Here is a 21980-nt window from a genome sequence, read left to right as displayed (position 1 = left end):
TCTCTTCCTCCTAGGGAATTTGGACTGAGCAAGTAAGTTCTTTTGAAAACCCTGAGAAAAGGAGATGGACTAGTCTAAAATCTGTCACATCTGTCATGTTGTTACTTCCTACTGAAAGCAACAGAGACATAGGAAAAAATAAACTTCTAGTGCATTTTAATCTGGAACAAGTGCACCTTTTATACAAATGCTTTTTAAAATGTACTAAATGTACTATTGTTTTGCGTTAGTGGTCCTTTTATATACAGTGGAGGAAATAATTATTTGACCCCTCACTGATTTTGTAAGTTTGTCCAATGACAAAGAAATGAAGTCTCAGAACAGTATCATTTCAATGGTAGGTTTATTTTAACAGTGGCAGATAGCACATCAAAAGGAAAATCGAAAAAATAACCTTAAAGAGACTCCGTAACAAAAATTGCATCCTGTTTTTTATCATCCTACAAGTTCCAAAAGCTATTCTAATGTGTTCTGGCTTACTGCAGCACTTTGTACTATCACAGTCTCTGGAATAAATCAACTTATCTATCTCTTGTCAGACTTGTCAGCCTGTGTCTGGAAGGCTGCCAAGTTCTTCAGTGTTGTGGTTCTGCTATGAACTCCCCCTTCCAGGCCCCTCTATGCACACTGCCTGTGTGTTATTTAGATTAGAGCAGCTTCTCTCTTCTCTCTTATCTTTTACGAGCTGGATAAATCGTCCTCTGAGCTGGCTGGGCTTTCACATAGTGAGGAATTACAGACAATGGCAAAGCTGTTTGCAGGAAGAAAAGAGCAGCCTGAAACTTCAGTGCATGAGAGATGCAGGGGGAAAGAAACACACAAATGATCTCTTGAGATTCAAAAGGAAGGCTGTATACAGCCTTCTTGTGTATGGATGTATTTTCTATGTGTGGACATACTGTACATCAACCTACTTCCTGTTTTGGTGGCCATTTTGTTTGTTTATAAACCAACTTTTTAAAACTGTTTTTAACCACTTTTAATGCGGCGAGGAGCGGCGAAATTGTGACAGAGGGTAATAGGAGATGTCCCCTAACGCACTGGTATGTTTACTTTTGTGTGATTTTTAACAATACAGATTCTCTTTAAATAAAAGATAGCAACTGATTTGTATTTCATTGAGTGAAATAAGTTTTTGAACCCTCTAACAATAAAAGACTTAATACTTAGTGGAAAAACCCTTGTTTGCAAGCACAGAGGTCAAACGTTTCTTGTAATTGATGACCAAGTTTGCACACATTTTAGGAGGAATGTTGGTCCACTCCTCTTTGCAGATCATCTCTAAATCCCTAAGGTTTCAAGGCTGTATCTGTGCAACTCTGAGCTTGAGCACCCTCCATAGGTTTTCTATTGGATTAAGGTCCGGAGACTGACTAGGCCACTCCATGACCTTAATGTGCTTCTTCTTGAGCCACTCCTTTGTTGCCTTTGCTGTATGTTTTTTGTCATTGTCGTGCTGGAACACCCATCCACGACCCATTTTCAGTTTCCTGGCAGAGGGAAGGAGGTTGTCGTTCAGGATTTCACGATACATGGCTCCGTCCATTTTCCCGTGAATGCGATTAAGTTGTCCTGTGCCCTTAGCAGAAACCCCCCCCCCCCAAAGCAAAATGTTTCCACCCCCATGCTTGACGGTGGGGGCGGTGTTTTGGGGGTCATGGGCAGCATTTTTCTTCCTCCAAACTCAGCGAGTTGAGTTAATGGCAAAGAGCTCTATTTTTGTCTCATCAGACCACAGCACCTTCTCCCAGTCACTCACAGAATCATTCAGGTGTTCATTGGCAAACTTCAGATGGGCCTGCACATGTGCCTTCTTGAGCAGGGGGACCTTGCGAGCCCTGCAGGATTTTAATCCATTGCGGTGTAATGTGTTTCCAATGGTTTTCTTGGTAACTGTGGTCCCTGCTAATTTGAGGTCATTCACTAACTCCTCCCGTGTAGTTCTAGGATGCTTTTTCACCTTTCTCAGAACCATTGACACCCCACGAGGTGAGATCTTGCGTGGAGCCCCAGAGCGAGGTCGATTGATGGTCATTTTGTGCTCCTTCCATTTTTGAACAATCGCACCAACAGTTGTCAACTTCTCTCCCAGCTTCTTGCTAATGGTTTTGTAGCCCATTCCAGCCTTGTGCTGGTCTACAATTTTGTCTCTGACATCCTTGGACAGCTCTTTGGTCTTTCCCATGTTGGAGAGTTTGGAGTCTGCTTGATTGATTGATTCTGTGGACAGGTGTCTTTTATACAGGTGACTAGTTAAGACAGGTGTCCTTAATGAAGGTGACTAATTGAGTAGAAGTGTCTAACCACTCTGTGGGAGCCAGAACTCTTAATGGTTGGTAGGGGTTCAAAAACTTATTTCACTCAATGAAATGCAAATCAGTTGCTATCTTTTATTTAAGGTTATTTTTTCGATTTTCCTTTTGATGTGCTATCTGCCACTGTTAAAATAAACCTACCATTGAAATGATACTGTTCTGAGACTTCATTTCTTTGTCACTGGACAAACTTACAAAATCAGTGAGGGGTCAAATAATTATTTCCTCCACTGTACATAAACTGTTGGTTGAGAAAATTACCTGTGGTAGACTTTAAAACATAATACTAGAATTGCGTGTATAGGGTTATGTTTGATAAACCATGATGTCACATTGGTGGTCGTCCCTGTGACATCATGCCAAGACATGTCTCTAAAAGCTTTGATAGTTCTTCTGTTTGCATAGTATTTTCAGCCAGACTCTCTCAGCAACTGTAGATTGACAGACTTTTTGAGGAGCGATGCAGTCACCAACATTACTGTATTTTTGGCCTTATAAGACTCAATTTTTCGCCTCCAAAACTGGGTGGGTGGGAGGTAAAGTCACTGAGATTTTTGGATCGATTGCAAAAAAACCCCAAAAACATACACGTTTATGCAATCGCAACGCGAAAATGCATTGAAAAGGGGTGTTTTGGTGCGTCTTATAAGGCAAAAAATATGGTAGTTAGTCTCCAATTCAAACATCATTGGCTTCATGTCACAACTTCTAGTGACCTGCTACAGCTAACCCTAACACTCCTAGGGATGGAATGTGCTGTGAATTGACATGGCTTTTGCTCAGTTTTAAAGCTGTACTTGCCCTTTGGTAGCCAAACTGGTAGAAGAATGTCAGCAGTCTTGAAAGCTGCATTGATTCTAGATTTTTGTGGAATGGATAACTTGTTTCTGTCTTTTATATCACCGAGCAGCAGGCTATTGTACTTTGTTAGTCATTGAATAAGACACTATTTTTGGGTTTAGTCTGACAGTTTGACTTGCTGTATGCACACTTAAAGTACAAACTTTCACAACTCCACAGCGTTTTACTCAAATGTTGCCATATTTACCACTTTCTGCCCCATGATGATGAAAATAAGTCTCTGCACTCACCTCCCTACAAAATCTTAGATAACACTGCTTATTTCTGATCTGATAACAATGCTACACAGTTGTAAAGGAATGACCACAAACCCCTCTCTTCCTCCTAGGGAATTGAATGGCAGGCTTAATGCGTAAAACAATCCAGGAGCAGACAAATGTAACGAGAGAGTAGGGTATACACAATGTGTTACTAATACATATTAAAACAAATGAACTGTTTAAACAGGAGAGATAGACGGATAAAATGTGTGGGTTTAATGTACAATTGAAGCTTTTTACATTAAAGCTATAATGTATAAAAGTGGATAAATTGTGTATTTTATCTTTTTTTCCTTATTTTCCTTTTAAAATACTTAGAAAATAAGGTCATTGATAAAAAAAAATAGCCACAAAAAGCCTAATTTGTCCTGAATAAAACAATATATAGATTATTTAGTTGCGATAATTATTTATGAAGTTATTACCAAAGTAATCAGAGCTGAACTGTGAAAATGGGCAGGTTAGGGAAGTGGTTAACAACTGTGGAAGAAAGTGTGCCATTTCAAAGCTTGAGATTTTTTAACTTTTTTATAAATCGTCCAATAAATGGTGTTACCATAAAACCCAAACTCCCTGCCAAATATCTTACTCGAAAGCTCATTAAACATGGACTACATATAGTAAAGTTAAAGTAGACCTGAACCCTTGCACAGGACAGAAGGAAAACCGAGAATGCAGCCTGTATGTATTTTGAGAGTTTAGCCTGTTTAATTCCCCCTAATTTGTCTAATCACAAGTTGTAATTTGATCTCTCCCGTGTCACATGACTGTAACGGCAGAAATGGCAGATAAGCTAATTTGAAAGCACAGGGTGTTAACAATCTGTCTGCTTTCATTCATCAGGAAGTAGAAACCAGAGCTGTGGAGTCGGTACAAAAATTTTCCGTCTCAGACTCCTCAGTTTCTGAAACCACAACTCCAACTCCGACTCCGGGTACCCAAAATTGCTCAGACTTCGACTCCCGACTCCTTAGTCTAATACTTAACAGGGCTGTGGATTTTGTACAAAAATCATGCGACTCCCGACTCGGGTGCCCAAAATTACTCCGACTCCTCGACTCCGACTCCACAGCCCTGGTAGAAACAGCAGACTTATTTTAGGGTTTGAATCAGCTGTAGCAAATAATTTTTTTTGTTTAAAGGTCGTTATACTGTTGCGTATATTTTAAAGCAGAGGAAACTTCTGGTTTGAGGTCCGCTTTAAAGCTATTATGTAGACTAGGACCTTGGGCATGTTTGTGCCGTATAAAAAAATCTCTGTTCCATTTGAAATCCTGACACATGGCCGTTTGAGACTAAAGCTGGCCATACATGAATTGATGTTTACTGTCCGATTCTATCACTCTGATCGAATTTGATGGTTCTCTACAAAACAAGCCAAATCGCTTTATGGCAAAATTCAATCACAATTCTGATCAGACTGGACAATTTTAATAGATCGGTCATAGTGGTAGATCGATGGCCACCACTGCAGTTTGATAGATTTCAAAGTGAAATCTATTGAAAATCTGTGTGCAATTGGGGGAAGGGGGCTGTAGTAGATTGAGATCTGTTTCATTAGGTGACAATTTAAACATGTATGACTACCTTTACTATTCCTTTGTAATTATTTCAGGGTAATTGTATAAATGAGGTTCAGCTTTTTTCCAGGTTTCCCCTATCTCTTTTACTCGCTGTGGAGTATTAACACCCTCTCCAGCCCCAGTACAAATTTCTGTGAAATGCATGAATAAGTCCTTCTGTGAATTCATGAATAAGTCTTCAGTGCTTTCTTTGCACTGAAGCACATGAAAACATTGGCCTCAATTCACTAAGATCATGCTGGAGATGAGGCAAGAGAAAACTTACCACCACACATCACTCTTGCCTTATTAAGGTGTAGAGCTAAGTTTTCACAGTGAAAGAGTTATCTTATCTATTCATTCCTTAAGTTACCTCCTCTGTAGTTATTTTTACACGCAGTTAATTAACAGCCTGTCTTTAACTTTATATTTCTGGAGTTATTTTAAGGATTGAAGAGTTAACTTTAGAGATCTCACCTTAACTTAAAGAGAGAAGAGTTAACTTTAGGTTTGCCTGAGGTAAAATGTTTCCTGAATACTACATGCCTCATCACCATGGTCATAACTCTAGAAACGTTATTAAAGACAGGAGATAAGCTTAGTCAATTGAGGCCTTTGTGGAAAGGTTTACCTTACATTTTTGCAATACTGACAAAGGAATCAAGAATTATATTCTGCATTTAATACCTATGGGATAAGAGATGGCTGTACCATAAAACCTATGCAGAATTGCTACAAAAAGGGAGATATCATATAGCCTAATATTTGCTGTGGTTCCATTGCCAAGTGGTTACAGGTATTCACCATTTACTGTTCCCATCTGTTACCAAGCCGTATGCATGCATGTTCTGCCAAAAAAACTACTGGACCAGTTTTATAAATGTGAATTCCCCACCTCCAGTGTGCAATTGGCCAAAGTTTGATGTGATTTACAGATGTTGCTCATTGCTTAGCATGCATATAAACCCTGCTCAGTGTGACACCCAATCAAGCACCCGAATCAACCTAACAAGCCCCAGGATGCTCCCAGCTGGCCGCAACAATCTGTGTCGGTCAAGGATGCTAGTGGTAGGACTATTGGTTACACAGGAGGCTTGTAATGCCTCCACGCCTTAGGCCCGGTTCACATTAGCGTTCGCTATCCGGATTTTCCTGATCTGATCCGGACCGCATACTGTACAAACGGAACGTACGTTCCGCATAGCAATGTAAAGGCTATGCGGACGTTCACATACGTACGTTCCGTACAATACGGAGCCGGACCGGATCCGGACTCTTTTCCAACATGCGCTATTTTTTGTGTCCGGATCTCTGGCCCACGCATCCTGACCGGAGCCTGACCTGAGCCTGACAGCACCATCAGGAACACAGAAACCAATGGGAAACGGAAGGCACAGAACACACTGCCTACAAAAACCTGACGTTCTACCCCACTTCCTATGCGTATCCAAGCGGCCATTTCGGATGGGGACACATGGGCCAAGCATATCTGGAGTGGAGCAGCAGTGACAGACGTGCTGGAGCTGTCTGGCAGAATATCGGAGGTGGAGGTGATGCCTACAGCGGAGGAACCTGATTGTACATGTGCACCAGGTGCACCTTCTGCTGAACGAACAATTTTTTATTTATATTTAACTATTTTTTGCCCACGGATCCGGATGGCAGCCTGATGCATGCCTGATACAAACGGACCGGATCCGGATCGGAACCGTACGGTTCTGATCAGGATCATCAGGTCAGGATCCGGTCTGTTTACTTGCCAAAACGCAAGTGTGAACGGGGCCTTAGACATACTATTGTAATTTCATGTGATTTACACCAGTGTTTTTAAAAAGAACCCAAGGTAAGAGGGATAAGGAGGCTGCCATATGTATTTCCTTTTAAATCCTTCTCCCTGGGTTCCCTTTATTGGTAATTATAGATGGGGATGGTTTGTCAGATAAAGGCATCCTGGTATGTCTGGTTGATTCTGGTGCTTGATCTGGTTGTCTCCCTCAGCCTGGTTCCTATGCCTGCTCAGGAATTTGCAGTGTTGATAATGTACGTTTGGCTTCTGCAGCCGGCTGTGGCAAGGCTGGCTTTCCACTCTTCAAAATCATACGTGCAGTTGCCTCCAAGTGTACATCAGTGTCTATGGAAAGGAAGAAAAAGAACAGAAGACCAGCTGACTGCAGGTGACTACTGAGATCATCGGTTGACGTGCGGCTTAATGTGAATCCTCCTCACAAGGTTGGCTTTGATTAAAGGACAACTGAAGAGAGAGGTATATGGAGGCTGCCATGTTTATTTCCTTTTAAGCAATACCAGTTGCCTGGCAGCCATTCTGACTCTCTGCCTCTAATACTTTCAGCCATAGACCCAGAACAAGCATGCAGCAGATCAGGTGTTTCTGACGTTATTGTCAGATCTGACAGATTGGCTGCATGCTTGTTTCTGATGTTATTCAGACAGTTCTGCAGACCAGCAGGGCTGCCAGGCAACTGGTATTATTTAAAAGGAAATAAACATGGCAGCCTCCATAGTCTTCTCACTTCAGTTGTCCTTTAACGGGAACCTGAAGTGCGAGGTACACGGATCCTGCCATCTTAATTCTCTAATAAACAATGCTAGTTGCCTAAATTCTGTGCTGATGCTCTTCTTCTAACATTTTTAGTCACTGGCCCAGAATGAGCATGCAGGTCAGATGGTGTGACTCTGCTTTGGTTCAACTGGCTGCATTTTTGCTGCAGGTATTACTCGGACAGCTAAAGCCAAAAGCTTATAAGTAATGCCAGTTGCCTGACTGTCATGCTGAGAAAATTAAGTTGGCAGTGTTTGTATTTCCCTCACTTCATGTTCTCATTAAGGCTAGACTCACACTCTCCTCCAAATCAGACCGTTTTCTGCAATGGACTTGTCAATGAATCATATGGTAACTAAGAACCATTCACACGTCAGTTGTGGTAACTAAATGGAAAGTCCTGATGGTGCTCAGCTGTTCTGTATCGAAACAGCGCAAAACAGCTTAGGGAAATTAGGGCTTTCCATAGATCGTAATGTGAATTAAGGCTGTACCGGCACCGTCAAGACGATGCCAAAATTGCTTTTAAAAAAACAGCGTATTGTCATCTTCTAAGTCCATGGTGACCTGGAGGGGAATAATTACCGCCACTGGGACTTTTGCAGGAGCTGGGTGAGCCAATGTTTTGCCTTCATCCTTTGCCCAAATTTCCCGGCACCCTTTTTACATGAATGCATTCTGGATACCGTAGAGAATGCAGACATGTCATAGATAGGAATGCTATCTATGACACTTGTGTCTACACTGTTGTAACAGACACAGCAGATCGTCCGTGTCAGGAACACTAGCAAGTATGAACCCAGCCTGGGACTGCCTAAATTATCCATTCAATATTTTCACTCTAGTTACCTTGAAGTTGGCCACTAATGAACCAGTTGTTTTCAATTTTACCAAATATATCTAGTATAAGGGTAAACTGAATGTATATATTGAATGGATAATTTAGGCAGTCCCTTATAGTACATAGAAATGGAAAGATTGGATGGAAAAGTGACCAACATTATACGACATGGATTTTGGTAAAATTGGATGAAAAAGATTGGATCATTAGTGGCCACCTTAAAAAGATGCTCGTACAGACAATTTTTTCCCAGTCCAGCCATGAACAATCAGATCAGATGGCAGTCCTCTAATATCTGTGTGGCACTATAATGTCCTTAAATGTTGGTGTGTGCGCAGTTTTCTAACAAAAATTGTCAAACGAACCTCCCCCTAGGGAGATTTGTAAACTGTGCACGCTGTGGGGCATAAAACCAGCATTTACTTAGGAGGCAGCTCCATAGCCCCCCGTGCCTGTATAAAAGCCTCCATCTTCTCTCCTCTCATCAATGGGGACCACATCTCCCAGCATGCATTGCACAGACAGTAACGTACAATAACCAGCTGGAACCTGCAGGTTGTGTGTCGGGAGGGAGAAGATGGAGATTAATTATGTAGAGGCACAGAGAGGGCTAAGAAGCGGCCCCCCAGGTAAGCAAATCATTGTTTTATCCCCCACAGCATGTAGAGGGGGAGGATTGTTTGACAGTGTTTTTTTTTTTTTTTTATAATTCTGTCGATTTGGATCATCATTTTAGAATTTCATGGAAGTTTAAAGGAGGCCATACACATTGATTTTTCTGATTCAGTTCCTTGCAGGTTCGATTTATCTGATGGGAATTGATTTCCAAAAAGTCAGAGCGATCTATTTTTTATCAATGTTAAACAAAATTTGATTAAAAGAATTGATTGGACAGGATGGAAAATTTTAAAACAATCGGGCGTGGTGCAAGTGCATTAGCAAATCGATGGCCTGTAGCTTTGCACGTCATCGAACAGTGCAACTGTGAAATTTGATCGAGTTTTGTTTTGTTTTGTTTTGTTTTGTTTTTTTTGTTTGTTTGTTATATAGATTTCCTGCTGGAATCTGTTGGAATTTAATGTGCAGTGTATAGTAGGAATCCATTCCTTTTGAATCTATTCTTTTCAGAAAATAATTGATCATTTGGAACATTGAATGTGAAATCTAAGTGTATGGCCAGCTTATTACAATTGGAGACCGACTGCCTTTAGTAAACACTCATGTGTTGAAACAAGAATGCACTATTTGTGAGAGGACACTAGATGATGAAACCCCCTAATGCACAGTTCCCCAACCCTGTAAAGCCCACCAACAGTACATGTTTTACAGGAAACCACAAACATGCACAGGTAGGGTAGTCCGTGACTCGTAACAACCTCTGCAGATTTCCACAAACTATGTACTGTTGGTGGCCTTGAGGACAGGGTTGGGGAACACTGGATGACTCTTTAGTGTATTTGCAACCTTATAGTTAAGGTTGTAAGAAGCTGATTAGCCCTTTGTGTTTATGGCATGAGTATGCACAGTTTTGCAGTGAATATACAGTGGTGGGGTATACATGAGGAATCACTCTGGACCTTTTACAGGTTTATCCAGAATGTATTTTGGTATTGGACATATTTATTTATTTTTTTTACATTATCCACTGATACGAATGATGTGGATTCTGTGGGAACAAAAATAAATTCTAATAGGACTTAAAACTAACCTATAGTCCCTATCTCGTTTGTTAACCGGGAACTACCTATACTTAAAGTGAACCTCCGGACTAAAAATCTACTCAGCAGAACTGAAAAGGCTTGGTGTTTATCAGTTTCACAGCATCAGAACTTTGTTTTTCTTACCAAAGCATCATTTTTAGCTGCATTTTTAGCTTAGCTCCACCCATCAAAGAATCCCCTGATGCTGTGCAGAGCATGATGGAATTTCCTATGTTCACGTTGCCTAGCAACTGGGAGAGGCGCTCAGGACACACAGGACAGTTGGTACTGTGTCTCATGCTCCCTGTCACCTCCTTTCAAAAAGATGGCTGCCCCCATGAAATCAAACATTTGCCTGTTCTTTTAAAACAGGGTGGGTAAGAGATTATATTACCTATCTATTTTAATTAACATAACTAATGTAACTTAATGACAGTATTTTTGTTTAGGCTGGAGTTCCTCTTTAAGGCAAAAGATTTCATGAATCAAGACAAACGATTTCACATTTGTATCCCAACAGGTTCATTTTAAGAGTTGCGGTGCATACACACATATCCAATTTTGATTGCTCAATAACTGGCCAATATTACCACCTCAATGCAGTATGAGAGCTTTTCTACACAATCTCTTCATAGCATTCAAAATCCAATGGCCCTCATACTACATGGATATAGTAAAATTGGCCAATTGACCAGTTAAAAGTGGATGTATGTAGGCACCCTTAAGCTGACAGAAAGGTCTGATCGACTAATCCTTCTAACGATGTTGCACTCATGCAAGCAATCTGTTCAATCAAAAGACACAAGAAAGGCTTTTTGTACTCCATTTACTACTTGTAAACACAGCTGTAAGGAAATATCGGGTGATCTCAAACACAATCTGTTCAAAAATTTGTTGGCTCTAATACTACATGGAGGTGGTAAAATTGGCCAATCAGAATTGGAGATGTGTACCAGGCTTAACAGCTTGCTAGCAATTAGACGATCTGGAAACCCTTGCCTGATCACTATTCGTTTTCCACCATAGGTGTTTGCAGCTAATACAAAACAGGTTGCTCATCTGAAAGCTTGAACAGCATGTTCTGTATGACCACTCTTTCACTTGACGCGGGTTTAAAGCGTGCATTATTAAGACCAGCAGATGGACCATTTTCATTTGTTATAGTCAGTATTTTCCTAATTAAAAAAAAATTCAAAACATTTACAGAAAACTTTTTTAAGCACTGAGCTTCTATAAGGCCCCGTTCACATCTGAGCGTTTTGCCAGCAATTTCGGCAAAACGCTCAAGCGCTAGCACAATAATAACCTAGGGGCCAGTTCTCACTTGGGCGATTTGCGTTAATCGCCAAACGCTAATTTGTATTCTGCACCATTTTCAGGTGATTTCCCGGCGATCACGTTTAGTGCTATAGAAGCGCTAATCGTGATTGCTGAAAATCACCCCAAGTGTGAATGGCTATTTTTTTTTTTTTCGCTTTAATCACCAAAAATCGCCGGAGCAAAATTGCGCTTTGCAGGTGTGAATGGGCCCTAAAACTCCAATGAGTGGAAACTATCACTTCTGTTCATCTGCTTGGAGCAGCCTAGTCTGAGTTGACCCCTTCCACAGATGTATGGTTATCTGTATATAAAAGTTGTTAACCTACAACTAATGGGAACATAAAGATCAACATTCTTATCGAGCACAAAAAATTGTGTGCAGAAAAAATAGGCATTTAGTTTGGCTCTATTTATTTTGCAAGGATTAACAGAAAATATTATTTCTGCTTTTTCACGCTGTTCTAATATTAATATAAAATACACCCACTCCACTTGTTTTTTTGTCAGAAACTGCCAGATTGGAGTTTGGTTGCTGCCAGTCAGTGGTTTAGAGAAAGTGTTGAAAATCAGTCCAATTGCTCATACTGTGGACAGCTATTGCTGCAGCAGGATGGAGTTTATGGCCATTCTTTACTCAAAGCACTGGGTCCATGGTTGCAAATAAGTGCATTTTGACTCTACTGTCAGTTATGGAAGCTCAGGAAGCAAACTAAAGTGGAATTCCCTTTTAACTCTTCATTTTACATTGCCAGGACAGATTAAATGCTCACTTTACTAAACCTGAAGACACTGAATTGTGCAGAAGTCTGGAAGGTGCAGTTTGGTACATTATTGGAAGGGAGGTCCGCTCAATTGTGAGGTATAAAGCGTCCGATCTTTATTGGTAAATGGTTCTAGACAGACTCCTATCAGCTCATGCATATTGAAGCTCACACTTGCTCCTTAGTCATAGCTCATACACAATGGCCTCAATTCACTACGCTTTATCAAACACTTTATCAAACGTTTGATAATTTACCTCATGGGTAAACTCTAATTTTGAATTCACTAAGGTGTTATATATTTATTGAACTGCTTATTGATAAAACATTCTATAAATATTTAACACCTTAGTGAATGCAAAATTAGATTTTACCCATGATTTAAATTATCAAACGTTTGATAAAATGTTTGATAAAGCTTAGTGAATTGAGGCCAATGTGCAAGTTGTAAAGGTTCATACACATCTCCCATCTTGGCCAATTTTACCTCTTCCGTGTAATATGAAGGGTCAACTGGACAGTGTACTGCTAAGGCTGTTGCCTTTTTAATGCAGGATTTAAGTCCTTGACCAGGTTTTAAATCCTGGCTCAAGACAGTATGTAAAATGGTAAGGAGTCTTTGGGCAAGGCTCCTTAATGATCCTGGTCACCCGTAGAGTTTTCCCTAAGTGGCTGTAGCTCTGGCACTTTGAATCCACCAGGAGAAAAGCGCAATATAAATATTCTGTGTCTTATCTTGAAGGCCAACATATTTTGAATACTTTGAACAGGTTATGTTGGTAATAAATATGAGTGCAGGGTAAGATGAGAACAAATGCAGAGTCCAGGTCTTTGATTTTGATACCGAGCTTTGGCTTGGGATCGCTTTAGATACTCACTTTGAGAGTGAAGCCTCAGGACCCTATTGAGGCTTCCCTCGCTACTGTCGCTGAGCAGCTCCTCTTAAGGTTGGGGCTGTGCAGTAGACACCTGAGCACTGCCGCGCATGTGCAGTAGCACAGAACCCATGGCCTCCGGCTTTCTGCACATGGGCTGGCTCGTGCAGTCACGATACAGAGAGAAGAGCTGCGCTCAGCGACGGGGGACATTAGAATACAGAGGAAGTCCTAAATAGGATCCTAAGGCTTCCCTCTCTAATTTTGTATCCATGCTTCTGCTCGGGTACACTTTAACAGCGTTGACCAGTAATAAGCTGTCTGACAGAGGTGAGGGGAAGAGGGAACTTATAAGAGGGAACTTAGCAGAGCTGATATTGTGTGTATGAAAACTCAGTTCAATTCTCTACTGTACAACCCCTGACACTTCTCAACGCAGCTTGTTTGTCTTCTACTCATCATACAGCGGACAGGTTTATCAGGTGACAGCATTTGCTGTCTGTCATCACACACCAGAAAGTAAGGGAGATGCAGCAGGGCAGCTGCGGACCAGGAGAGTTAATTTACTTTAACATGTGACCTCTTATCTCTCAAGTCCTGCCACCCTCCTGATTTCACCAACCAAGGCCATGGTTTTTGTGGCCTTCTTATAAATCCGGCCCTAGGGAAACTTAGTGTGCCCTGTTGCCTTGATTGCAGATGTGAAAACGTTCTTTAGTTTCTCTAGACAACATTCCACTTGTGCTCCACATGATTTTTTGCACTTTATATCTTAAAGCATCAATTCCTGAGGTTGCTTCCAAGTATCCAGTTGTGAAAAATAATTTTGTGTTTTTTCTGTGAGGTGTTTTAGTATGTTCAATAGAATAATTCTTTAATCATTTTCTGTGTTTTTATATTTGCGTTCTTAAGCAAAGAGAAAATGTTTCTGTAAGGCTCTGGTTGCTTAAAGTGACTTGAGCACCTTTTGTGTAAAAATATTGAAAACAAACCTGCCCCTAAGGGAAGTTCATAAATGTCTGTGTGTGTGTGTGTGTTTAAATTACCTATGGCGGCTGCTCTGTAGCTCCTGTCTCTATTAGGGCATCCATCTTGCAGATGTCAATGCTGCTGTCCATAGTGCCTGCATTGTCCAGCGTGTCCCCGGCTGCTGGTGCATTTCAGGAGTTGATGCATCTCCTGTCTGTGTGTGGTGGGAGATGTAGTCATTAATGTATTTACATCTCCTAGTAGGAAGATGTCTTGATTTAATCTCCCAGCATGCACCAGGTGTCATGGATTCTTCATCTCCTGGCATGCACCAGTAGCTGGGGACCCTGCACCTTCCGACATGCTAGACGTTGTGGGCACTTTAAACCACAGCATTGACAGCTGCAAATAGGTGCCCTGGTAAAGACGGGCTACAGAGCAGCCCGCTTGGTAAGTTAATTTAACAATGCCCCTCACAAATCACGCATCCTTTACAAGCCTCTCTTAAAGGATACCCGAGGTGACATGTGACATTGAGATGGGCATGGGTATGTACAGTGCCTAGCACACAAATAACTATGCTGTGTTCCTTTTTTTTTCTTTCTCTGCCTGAAAGAGTTAAATATCATCAGGTATGTAAGTGGCTGACTGAGTCCTTACTCAGACAGGAAGTGACTACAGTGTGACCCTCACTGATAAGAAATTCTAACTATAAAACCCTTTTCTAGCAGAAAATGGCTTCTGAGAGCAAGAAAGAGATAAAAAGGGGAATTTCTTATCAGTGAGAGTCACACTGTAGTCACTTCCTGTCTGAGTCAGGACTGAGTCAGCCACTTGCATACCTGATATTTAACTTTCAGGCAGAAAAAGGAACACCGCATAGTTATTTGTGTGCTAGGCACTGTACATACCCATGTCTATCTCATCATGCCACATGTCACTTCGGGTATCCTTTAAGAGGAAGTTTGTTTTCAATATTTTTATATTTAAGGTGTTCAGGTGGCTTTAGGTTTATCGAAGCTTGGGATGTAAGACCAGTACTTGTAAGTGTACTAAAGTGACTCCATACATATGAAGTTCATGAAGCCTGTACTCTGCAATGGTCAATATTCCCTGGGAAGGTTTCTGCATTGTATGGGCAGCAGTAAATTCTGCAGGAAAATACAGTTCCTTGTTCCCTGTGTCATCACCTTTCCTCACTGGATGTGTTTATTGAAACCTGCAGTATGATATTCCACAACCAGCCTTCATGCCAAGAGGATGCTGTTGTACTTTTTGAAGTGAAAATAAACTGATGAGATAAAATGTATTTTCGGGCAGCTGATAAGGAGCGCCGGCAGGGATGAGCGGTAATTGATCCGCACGGAGGAGCGGGGACATGGCGGGGGTGACCCGTGTATGCCCAGCATAAGAGAGCTCTTTCCTTGCCATCTTATAATCTAAAGGAATGGAAGAGTGAAGGTCTGTGAAAGTGATGCACTATCAGCATTGCTGAATGGGAGACTGTCCAGAACAATATTGTGCCACTTGTAGATCTAGAACAGAATAAGTATTCATTCCTTTCTCTGTTATCAAATGGTATTTACCATGTTAATCTGTGAAAATACTGACCAACTCAGTTGAGGGATTCTCCTGTATTTCTTTAGTGAATAGAGTTGCATAAATACATTTTTTCTTATTTTTTCTCAGAATTGCTAAGAAGATGCTTCTGGAGGAAATAAAAGCTAATTTGTCATCTGATGATGAAGCATCCTCTGATGAAGAGCATGAAGAAGACAAGAAAGGGAAACGAAAAGTAAAATCTGAGAAAGTGGATGATGATGATGGTGAGATTCATGTTTAGTTTTGTTGGTGGTTGGCTTAAAACCAAAGTTGTTCTACGCTGAGGATGTTTATAGTGTAGCAATAGTATGTTATTGTTCTAGCCATGAGTACTAACAGAATGTGGGTTAGTTGTTACAATTGAGGCTATTAATTGGATCAAACCCACGACCAGAAAAAGATAATTTGCTTGTGTCCTGGAATGGGGAGAGAGGTTTGTAACTGACCCTTAGGGCTGGAACCCACTAGAGTGATTTTCTGATCATTTAGGGAGCGATTCAAACCACTAGTGATTTCCCTAAACGCACAGCTAATGTTAATGGATGGGCCAAATTTCACTGGAGCGATTACCAAATTGCAAAACGCAGGACATGCAGCATTTTTAGAGTTAGCGCTTGTGCAATGTAAAGTATATAACCGCTGGCATAATCCATCATCAAAACCTACACAGAGCGATTTTGCCAGCATTTTGAAGTTACTGCACACTGTAAAAAAATTAAAATTGAAAGGACCAATCGGAATTAAAAACGCTAATCGCTACACAATCGCTGGCAAAAACCTTACACTTTCGCTACCACAAAAGCTACCAAAAATGCTCATGAAGTAGTTTACAAAACGCTCATACAAAATGCTAGCGATTGCGATAGCGTTTTGTAGTGGGTTCCAGGCCTTAAGCAGGCCATATACGCATCGATTCTCCCTGCAGATTCAATCACTCTGAACGTACTTGAGGGAAATCTGTAGTCCAACATGTTGCATCAATTGTAAGCCTCTATTTGCGGCAAGAAATCAATTGAAATTACGATCCTATTGAAATTTTCAATCTATTGGACTAGTGAAGCCACAGTCCATCGATTGCCCATAGGTTTCACTGCATCGAACATTCTGTTTAATAGATTTTCATTAGATTTCAGGAGGAACTCTATTGCAAATGTGTGTCCAGTTTATGTATGGATTTGATCCTTCTCTGATCTAATTCAGATCAGCGAGGGATTGATCTGCTTGCCACACTGGGCAGAAATCTGTGTATGGTAGTGAAATCTGTCATAAAACAAGAGTAGCTGGTAGCATCTGAGATACTAGACATAGTTAAAGTGTACCTGAGATGGGCAAATAAAGATTTTATACTTACCCTGGGCTCCCTCCAGTCCCATAAGAACCAGTGCATCCGTCACTAACCTCCCGAGTGCCTCTGTTCACGTGGTGTCTGTCCCTGTAATCTGGCGCGACTGAGCCAGATTACCGGGACCGATACCACGTGAACAGGGGCACGTGGGAGGACGGCGATGGACGCATCAGTGATCTTGGCGCTGGAGGAGGCCACGGGTAAGTATAAAATCTTTTATTTGGTCATCTCAGATTTAGTTTAATGAGATGCTAATAATTTTGGATATAAACTATGCAGTTTGGAAGTAGGCCAATCAAAGCCAGCAGGAAAAGCATTTGACCCAATTACAAGCTGCATAGAAATGCATTGCCTGATAAGTTGGAATTATTAGCATCTCAATGACCATCTCTATAAGAGACACTGTAAACATCATGGTGCAGAAATGGGGAAAAAAGCCTTTAAAGATACCATTATACTCGCTCATATGGAAACCTGCAGATGCACAGACTGTAGATTTTGTTCAGCTGCCACCACTAGACTGGTAAGTAGCATTTACATTTGCTGGAATGCTGTTATGTCACGTCACCGCTGCCTGTCACTCACAGCTGGAGATTGTGTGTATGTACAGAGTTTGTATTGGAATGCTAATTCTCATTATTTCAACAGATCAGGGAAATGACAGTTCCGACTCGGACTCAGACTCTGATTCTGACTCTGATTCTGAAGCTGCAAAGAAGCCTCGGTACAGACACCGTTTGCTGCGGCACAAGCTCTCCCTGAGCGAAGCGGATTCTGATGGGGGAAAATCTAAGGAAGACAAGAAAGATAAATCAAAAAATTCCAAGGATTCCAAACGTCGAAACCGTAGAAAAGGTATCCTCCACTATGCCTGTTACATGTGAAATACGTGTCCCATAGTGTTGTCATTGAAATGTAGAAAACTTAATTGAGAGAGATAATCTCTTTATAACATTAGAAAGTATGCCATTAATCCTGATTTTTGAAGTCCTGCTTTTGCAGTCTGATTTTGCATAGCAAAGGCTGTATTACACTACATTTATACTTTGCATTTGAAATAACTGAGAATAATTCATTTTTCCTCCATGTTTATGTAAATCCAATTATTATTCTGTGCTTTGGGACTATATAGGGGACGCTATTGGAAATTACTGTACTGCCTTCTTACCACAGAACTGAGTTGAGATTTTGTTGTCTTGTAGTGACCAGTGATGAATCTGCATCTGACAGTAAGGCCTCTGGTGTAAGTGAGGAAGTCACTGACAGTGATTCTGATGACCAGCGCCCAAGAACAAGGTATGTAGATGTAAATTGAAAATAATTTATATCATCTTAAAGTAATCGGTCAGTGTTCTCAAAGTTCGTGTGAAGGGCACTATTAATTAATGTCAGCATAGAGAATTCAGTACACCTGGATACTCCCAATTACTGCTGTTCAGCACTGAACAAGCAGACAAGGTCAGGAGGAGTTTACGGACTTGCCTGTAATGTTGCATTTCATGTGACTCTGATACTTCCTCCTTCCTGCCAGCACTAAAGCTGCTGATCTGCAGGCTTATGGAGGATCAAACGATATAAATGATGAGTATCAATCATGTGTTGATTTATCTTCTATTTTTGAACTTCTCACTGTGCTACGCTGTGATTTGCTTTTTCCCCTTCTACTATCTTTCAATAAAATTGCTCTTTATAGCAGATATTTAGTGTAAAACACATATTCAATGTTAAGTTATGATTACCTGCTGGGTCTTCCTCTGAATCAGTCCCGGGGCTTTGTGTTCACTGACGCATAGCCCAGCCTGAGACAGCACAGGGAAATTTGGGCGCATCATGCGCCGCCATAGGCCTTAATATGAATTACGACTTGCTGAGAATCCCCTATGAAGAGATGGACTAGTCCAAAACCTGTCACTTCTGTCAAATTTCTACTGCCTACTGTAAGTGACAGCATTATAGGAGAAAAGTAATTTATGGCTCATTTTACTCTGGAAAAAATGTACTTCTTATTTGTATATGTTTGCACATATAATAAATTTTACAGTTTTTTTTGCTGTAGTGCCCCTTTAAATTCAGAGTTCATCGTGGTATGTATATAGAGTGGGGTATATAGTACTGTATCAGCTAGGTCTGTTTTTAACACTGAGTCTCAATCAACCACAAAGCACAGTTATCCAGCATCCCCGTCAGTGCCAGATAACCGAGACTCTACTGTAATTGGTGTACTGTACCATGTTACTTCCTTTGGAAATTGCCTGCAAATATACCTATTACTTTTACAAACACTTATTTGAAAATATGCCTTTAACGTTTTTGATAGGCACAACAATACCAAACACATTGACACTATGAATAATAACTGAGAAGAACAAATAGAAGTTTGTGCATAAATAACTCTCGCATATTATGCTGTATTATAGGGCAGCAAAGAAAGAGGCAGAAGAGAACCAGAGAAGCTACAAGCAGAAGAAGAAGAGGAGGCGGATAAAAGTGCAAGAGGACTCCAGTGATTCAAAGGTTATCATACACTCAATATTGTTATTATTGTGTACTTATATAGTACTGACCTCTTTAACTGCGATTTAGAGTGTATTGTCATGTCACTAACTGTTCCCCGGGAATTCACAATCTAATCCTTGCCATAGTCCTAGTTTTATGTCCCTATTGTAGATTAGGACCAATTTTGGGTGGGCACTAATTAGGGCTGGTGAACCAGTCGCCTGCAGTGGCCCAGCGTCTCATTGCAAATGCTTTTCCAAAAGAATTGCACTCAAATGACCCCCAAAAGGCTTGAAACAATAAGTGATGGCAAATGCCAAACACTCGTAAATTGATGTATATTGGGGGAAAAAACGGAGTCACAATAAATTAATTATGGAATTCAGGGTCTGGAGAATGTGATGACATGAGTACATTTGAATAAATCGAGTAAAGAGACCAATGGACTCCAGCACTCCAAAGAAGTAGTCTTTTTATTTAAAGTGTTCATGAGTGGGTAGAAAAACTCATACTTGCCTAAGAAGAGAGAAGCCTCTGAATCCTATAGAGTCTTCCAACGCCGTGCTCCCGGTCCCCTGTTGTTTAGCCGGGACCCCCTGAAGAATTCCGACAAGGGCTTGTCCCAATAACATCGGAGCCACTCTCCTCTTCAGACACGAGCGTGGCTGCACTGCGATTATGTAACGCCACACCAGCACAGTACGCCTGAACCACTCGATCATGAGCAGCTCAGTGCTACTGCACACGTGTGGACGTGCTCCCGTGAATTCAGCACAGCCACGCTTATGCCAGAGGAGGAGTGTGGCCTTGATGTGCAGGAGGGTTCTGGGGACTGGAGGGCAGCGTGGGAAGCCTCTGGAGGCTTCCCTCTCCTTGGGATAAGTATGCGTTTTCACAAGAGGTTCGCCTCAGGGTTGCTTTAAACACGGTGCAAAGAATTAAACCAAATGTTAAATTTTTTTGTTAAAGAACAAACTATTGTTAAAGAGAACCTGAGGTGGTGATATGGGGGGCAGATGGGACACAGAGCCATGTTCTCTGCCTAATGACATGCCTCTGTGTCCCCACACTTATAGCCCCCCGAGTTTAGCGCGAACTCTGAGGTAAACGGGAGAGGAATTCCCGGTTTAAACACCAGGAGTGTTCCTACAGGGTTACCTGAGCTACGCAAGTGAAAATGGGCTATTGCAGCCCATGGGAGCGGCGTTTTTTTGGCTACCTGATTAGCTCAGCCCTGCGGATCAGGTAGCCTACTTTTTATTTATTTTTTTTATCCCACCTCGGGCACTCTTTAATGATAAATAAGACATCGCCTGAAAATAACGCCCTTGCACATCTTTTGGAGGAAAAAAATATAAGAGCACTGTAGCAATGCTTTTATTTATGCACTGTAGGTGCAAATACTGAGCCTGCGTGTCTGTAGCGATCGGATACCATACTGCTGTACAAATGCACTCATGAGCAACGGATACATCTGTAAAGCATTGGGGCCCCAAACTTATGCCCTAACCTACGCATCCAATCACTACAAGCAGCAGTCATTAAAAGTTTATAAACCGGTATAGGTATTGCAGGGGTTAACAATGAGTTAAAACTTAGACACTGAAGTGGAAAAAGTGATATAATTTGTATGTGTACCGGTAGTACAGGTAAGAAATAAAACCTTATGATTACTAGCAGCAATCATTCACTTTTAACATAGGACCGTGCACGCTGTTCAAAGAAAGTCACAGAACTGCGTTCCACGTCACTGGAGGAGGAAGCACCGAACTGGCGTGAAGTGAGACATGGAACTCAGCTCCGTGACTCTCCCCTCAAGCAGTGGTCCTGAAGTGCTTGTGGACGGCATTATCCAGGTTTCCAAATTAGAAAACCTGGATTCGAACAGCAACACTACTTGTCATAGAGTGTTTTGTGAATTGGCATTTTAGGATAACCTTGCAATGACAACCTTTGTGAATTGGCATCTGAGTAAATATTCAATCAAATATTTTTAATGGTTATGAGATTTAAGCTGTTCTATTTGAATCTCAGTATGAGTTTGTGCCAGTTGGTATTCTAGAATAAGCTCCTTTTTACTATTGTTTCACATCACGATTTTCATTACCATGTCTTACCTTGCTTTCAGCTAAAACCCAGATAAACTACGGTATCTTAAACTTACATTTCTCTTCGGTTACTTTTAGGGTAATTCGGAAGATGGTGATCATGACGACGACTCAGACTCTAAATCTCCAGGAAAGGGACGAAAAAAAATCAGGAGAATTTTAAAAGATGATAAATTAAGAACAGAGACTCAGAATGCATTAAAAATGGAAGAGGAGAGGAGGAGGAGAATTGCAGAGAGAGAACGTGAACGTGAAAAGCTAAGGGAGGTAAGAATGCACAGCTGCAATATGTATTTTCTGCTCTTTTAGTGGTTTCTATGTAGAGAGAAAGCACAAAGATTTATAAGTGGAAGTGTTTTCTATTTGTAACCCCTCCCCCCACATTCTCAAAAGAATTGTACACCA

At 41.1% G+C, this 21980-nt stretch overlaps 1 protein-coding gene across 2 annotated transcripts in view; it reads left to right on the top strand.

Moving 5' to 3' along the window:
* ATRX (ATRX chromatin remodeler) overlaps positions 1–21980 on the top strand; it is a 201346-nt gene that overhangs the window by 73832 nt on the left and 105534 nt on the right. For both annotated transcript variants that reach the window (XM_068247594.1, XM_068247593.1), the window contains 5 exons: positions 15714–15850; positions 17620–17826; positions 18174–18267; positions 19389–19485; positions 21654–21842. In XM_068247594.1, the coding sequence (XP_068103695.1) occupies positions 15714–15850; positions 17620–17826; positions 18174–18267; positions 19389–19485; positions 21654–21842 (724 nt within the window). The remainder of the gene's footprint in view (positions 1–15713; positions 15851–17619; positions 17827–18173; positions 18268–19388; positions 19486–21653; positions 21843–21980) is intronic.

The sequence above is a fragment of the Hyperolius riggenbachi genome, chromosome 8 (genome assembly GCF_040937935.1).
Source record: "Hyperolius riggenbachi isolate aHypRig1 chromosome 8, aHypRig1.pri, whole genome shotgun sequence".
NCBI classification, from domain to species: Eukaryota; Metazoa; Chordata; class Amphibia; order Anura; family Hyperoliidae; genus Hyperolius; species Hyperolius riggenbachi.
Note: the sequence above shows the minus strand (reverse complement) of the source record. Positions and strands in the feature narration are given on the sequence as shown.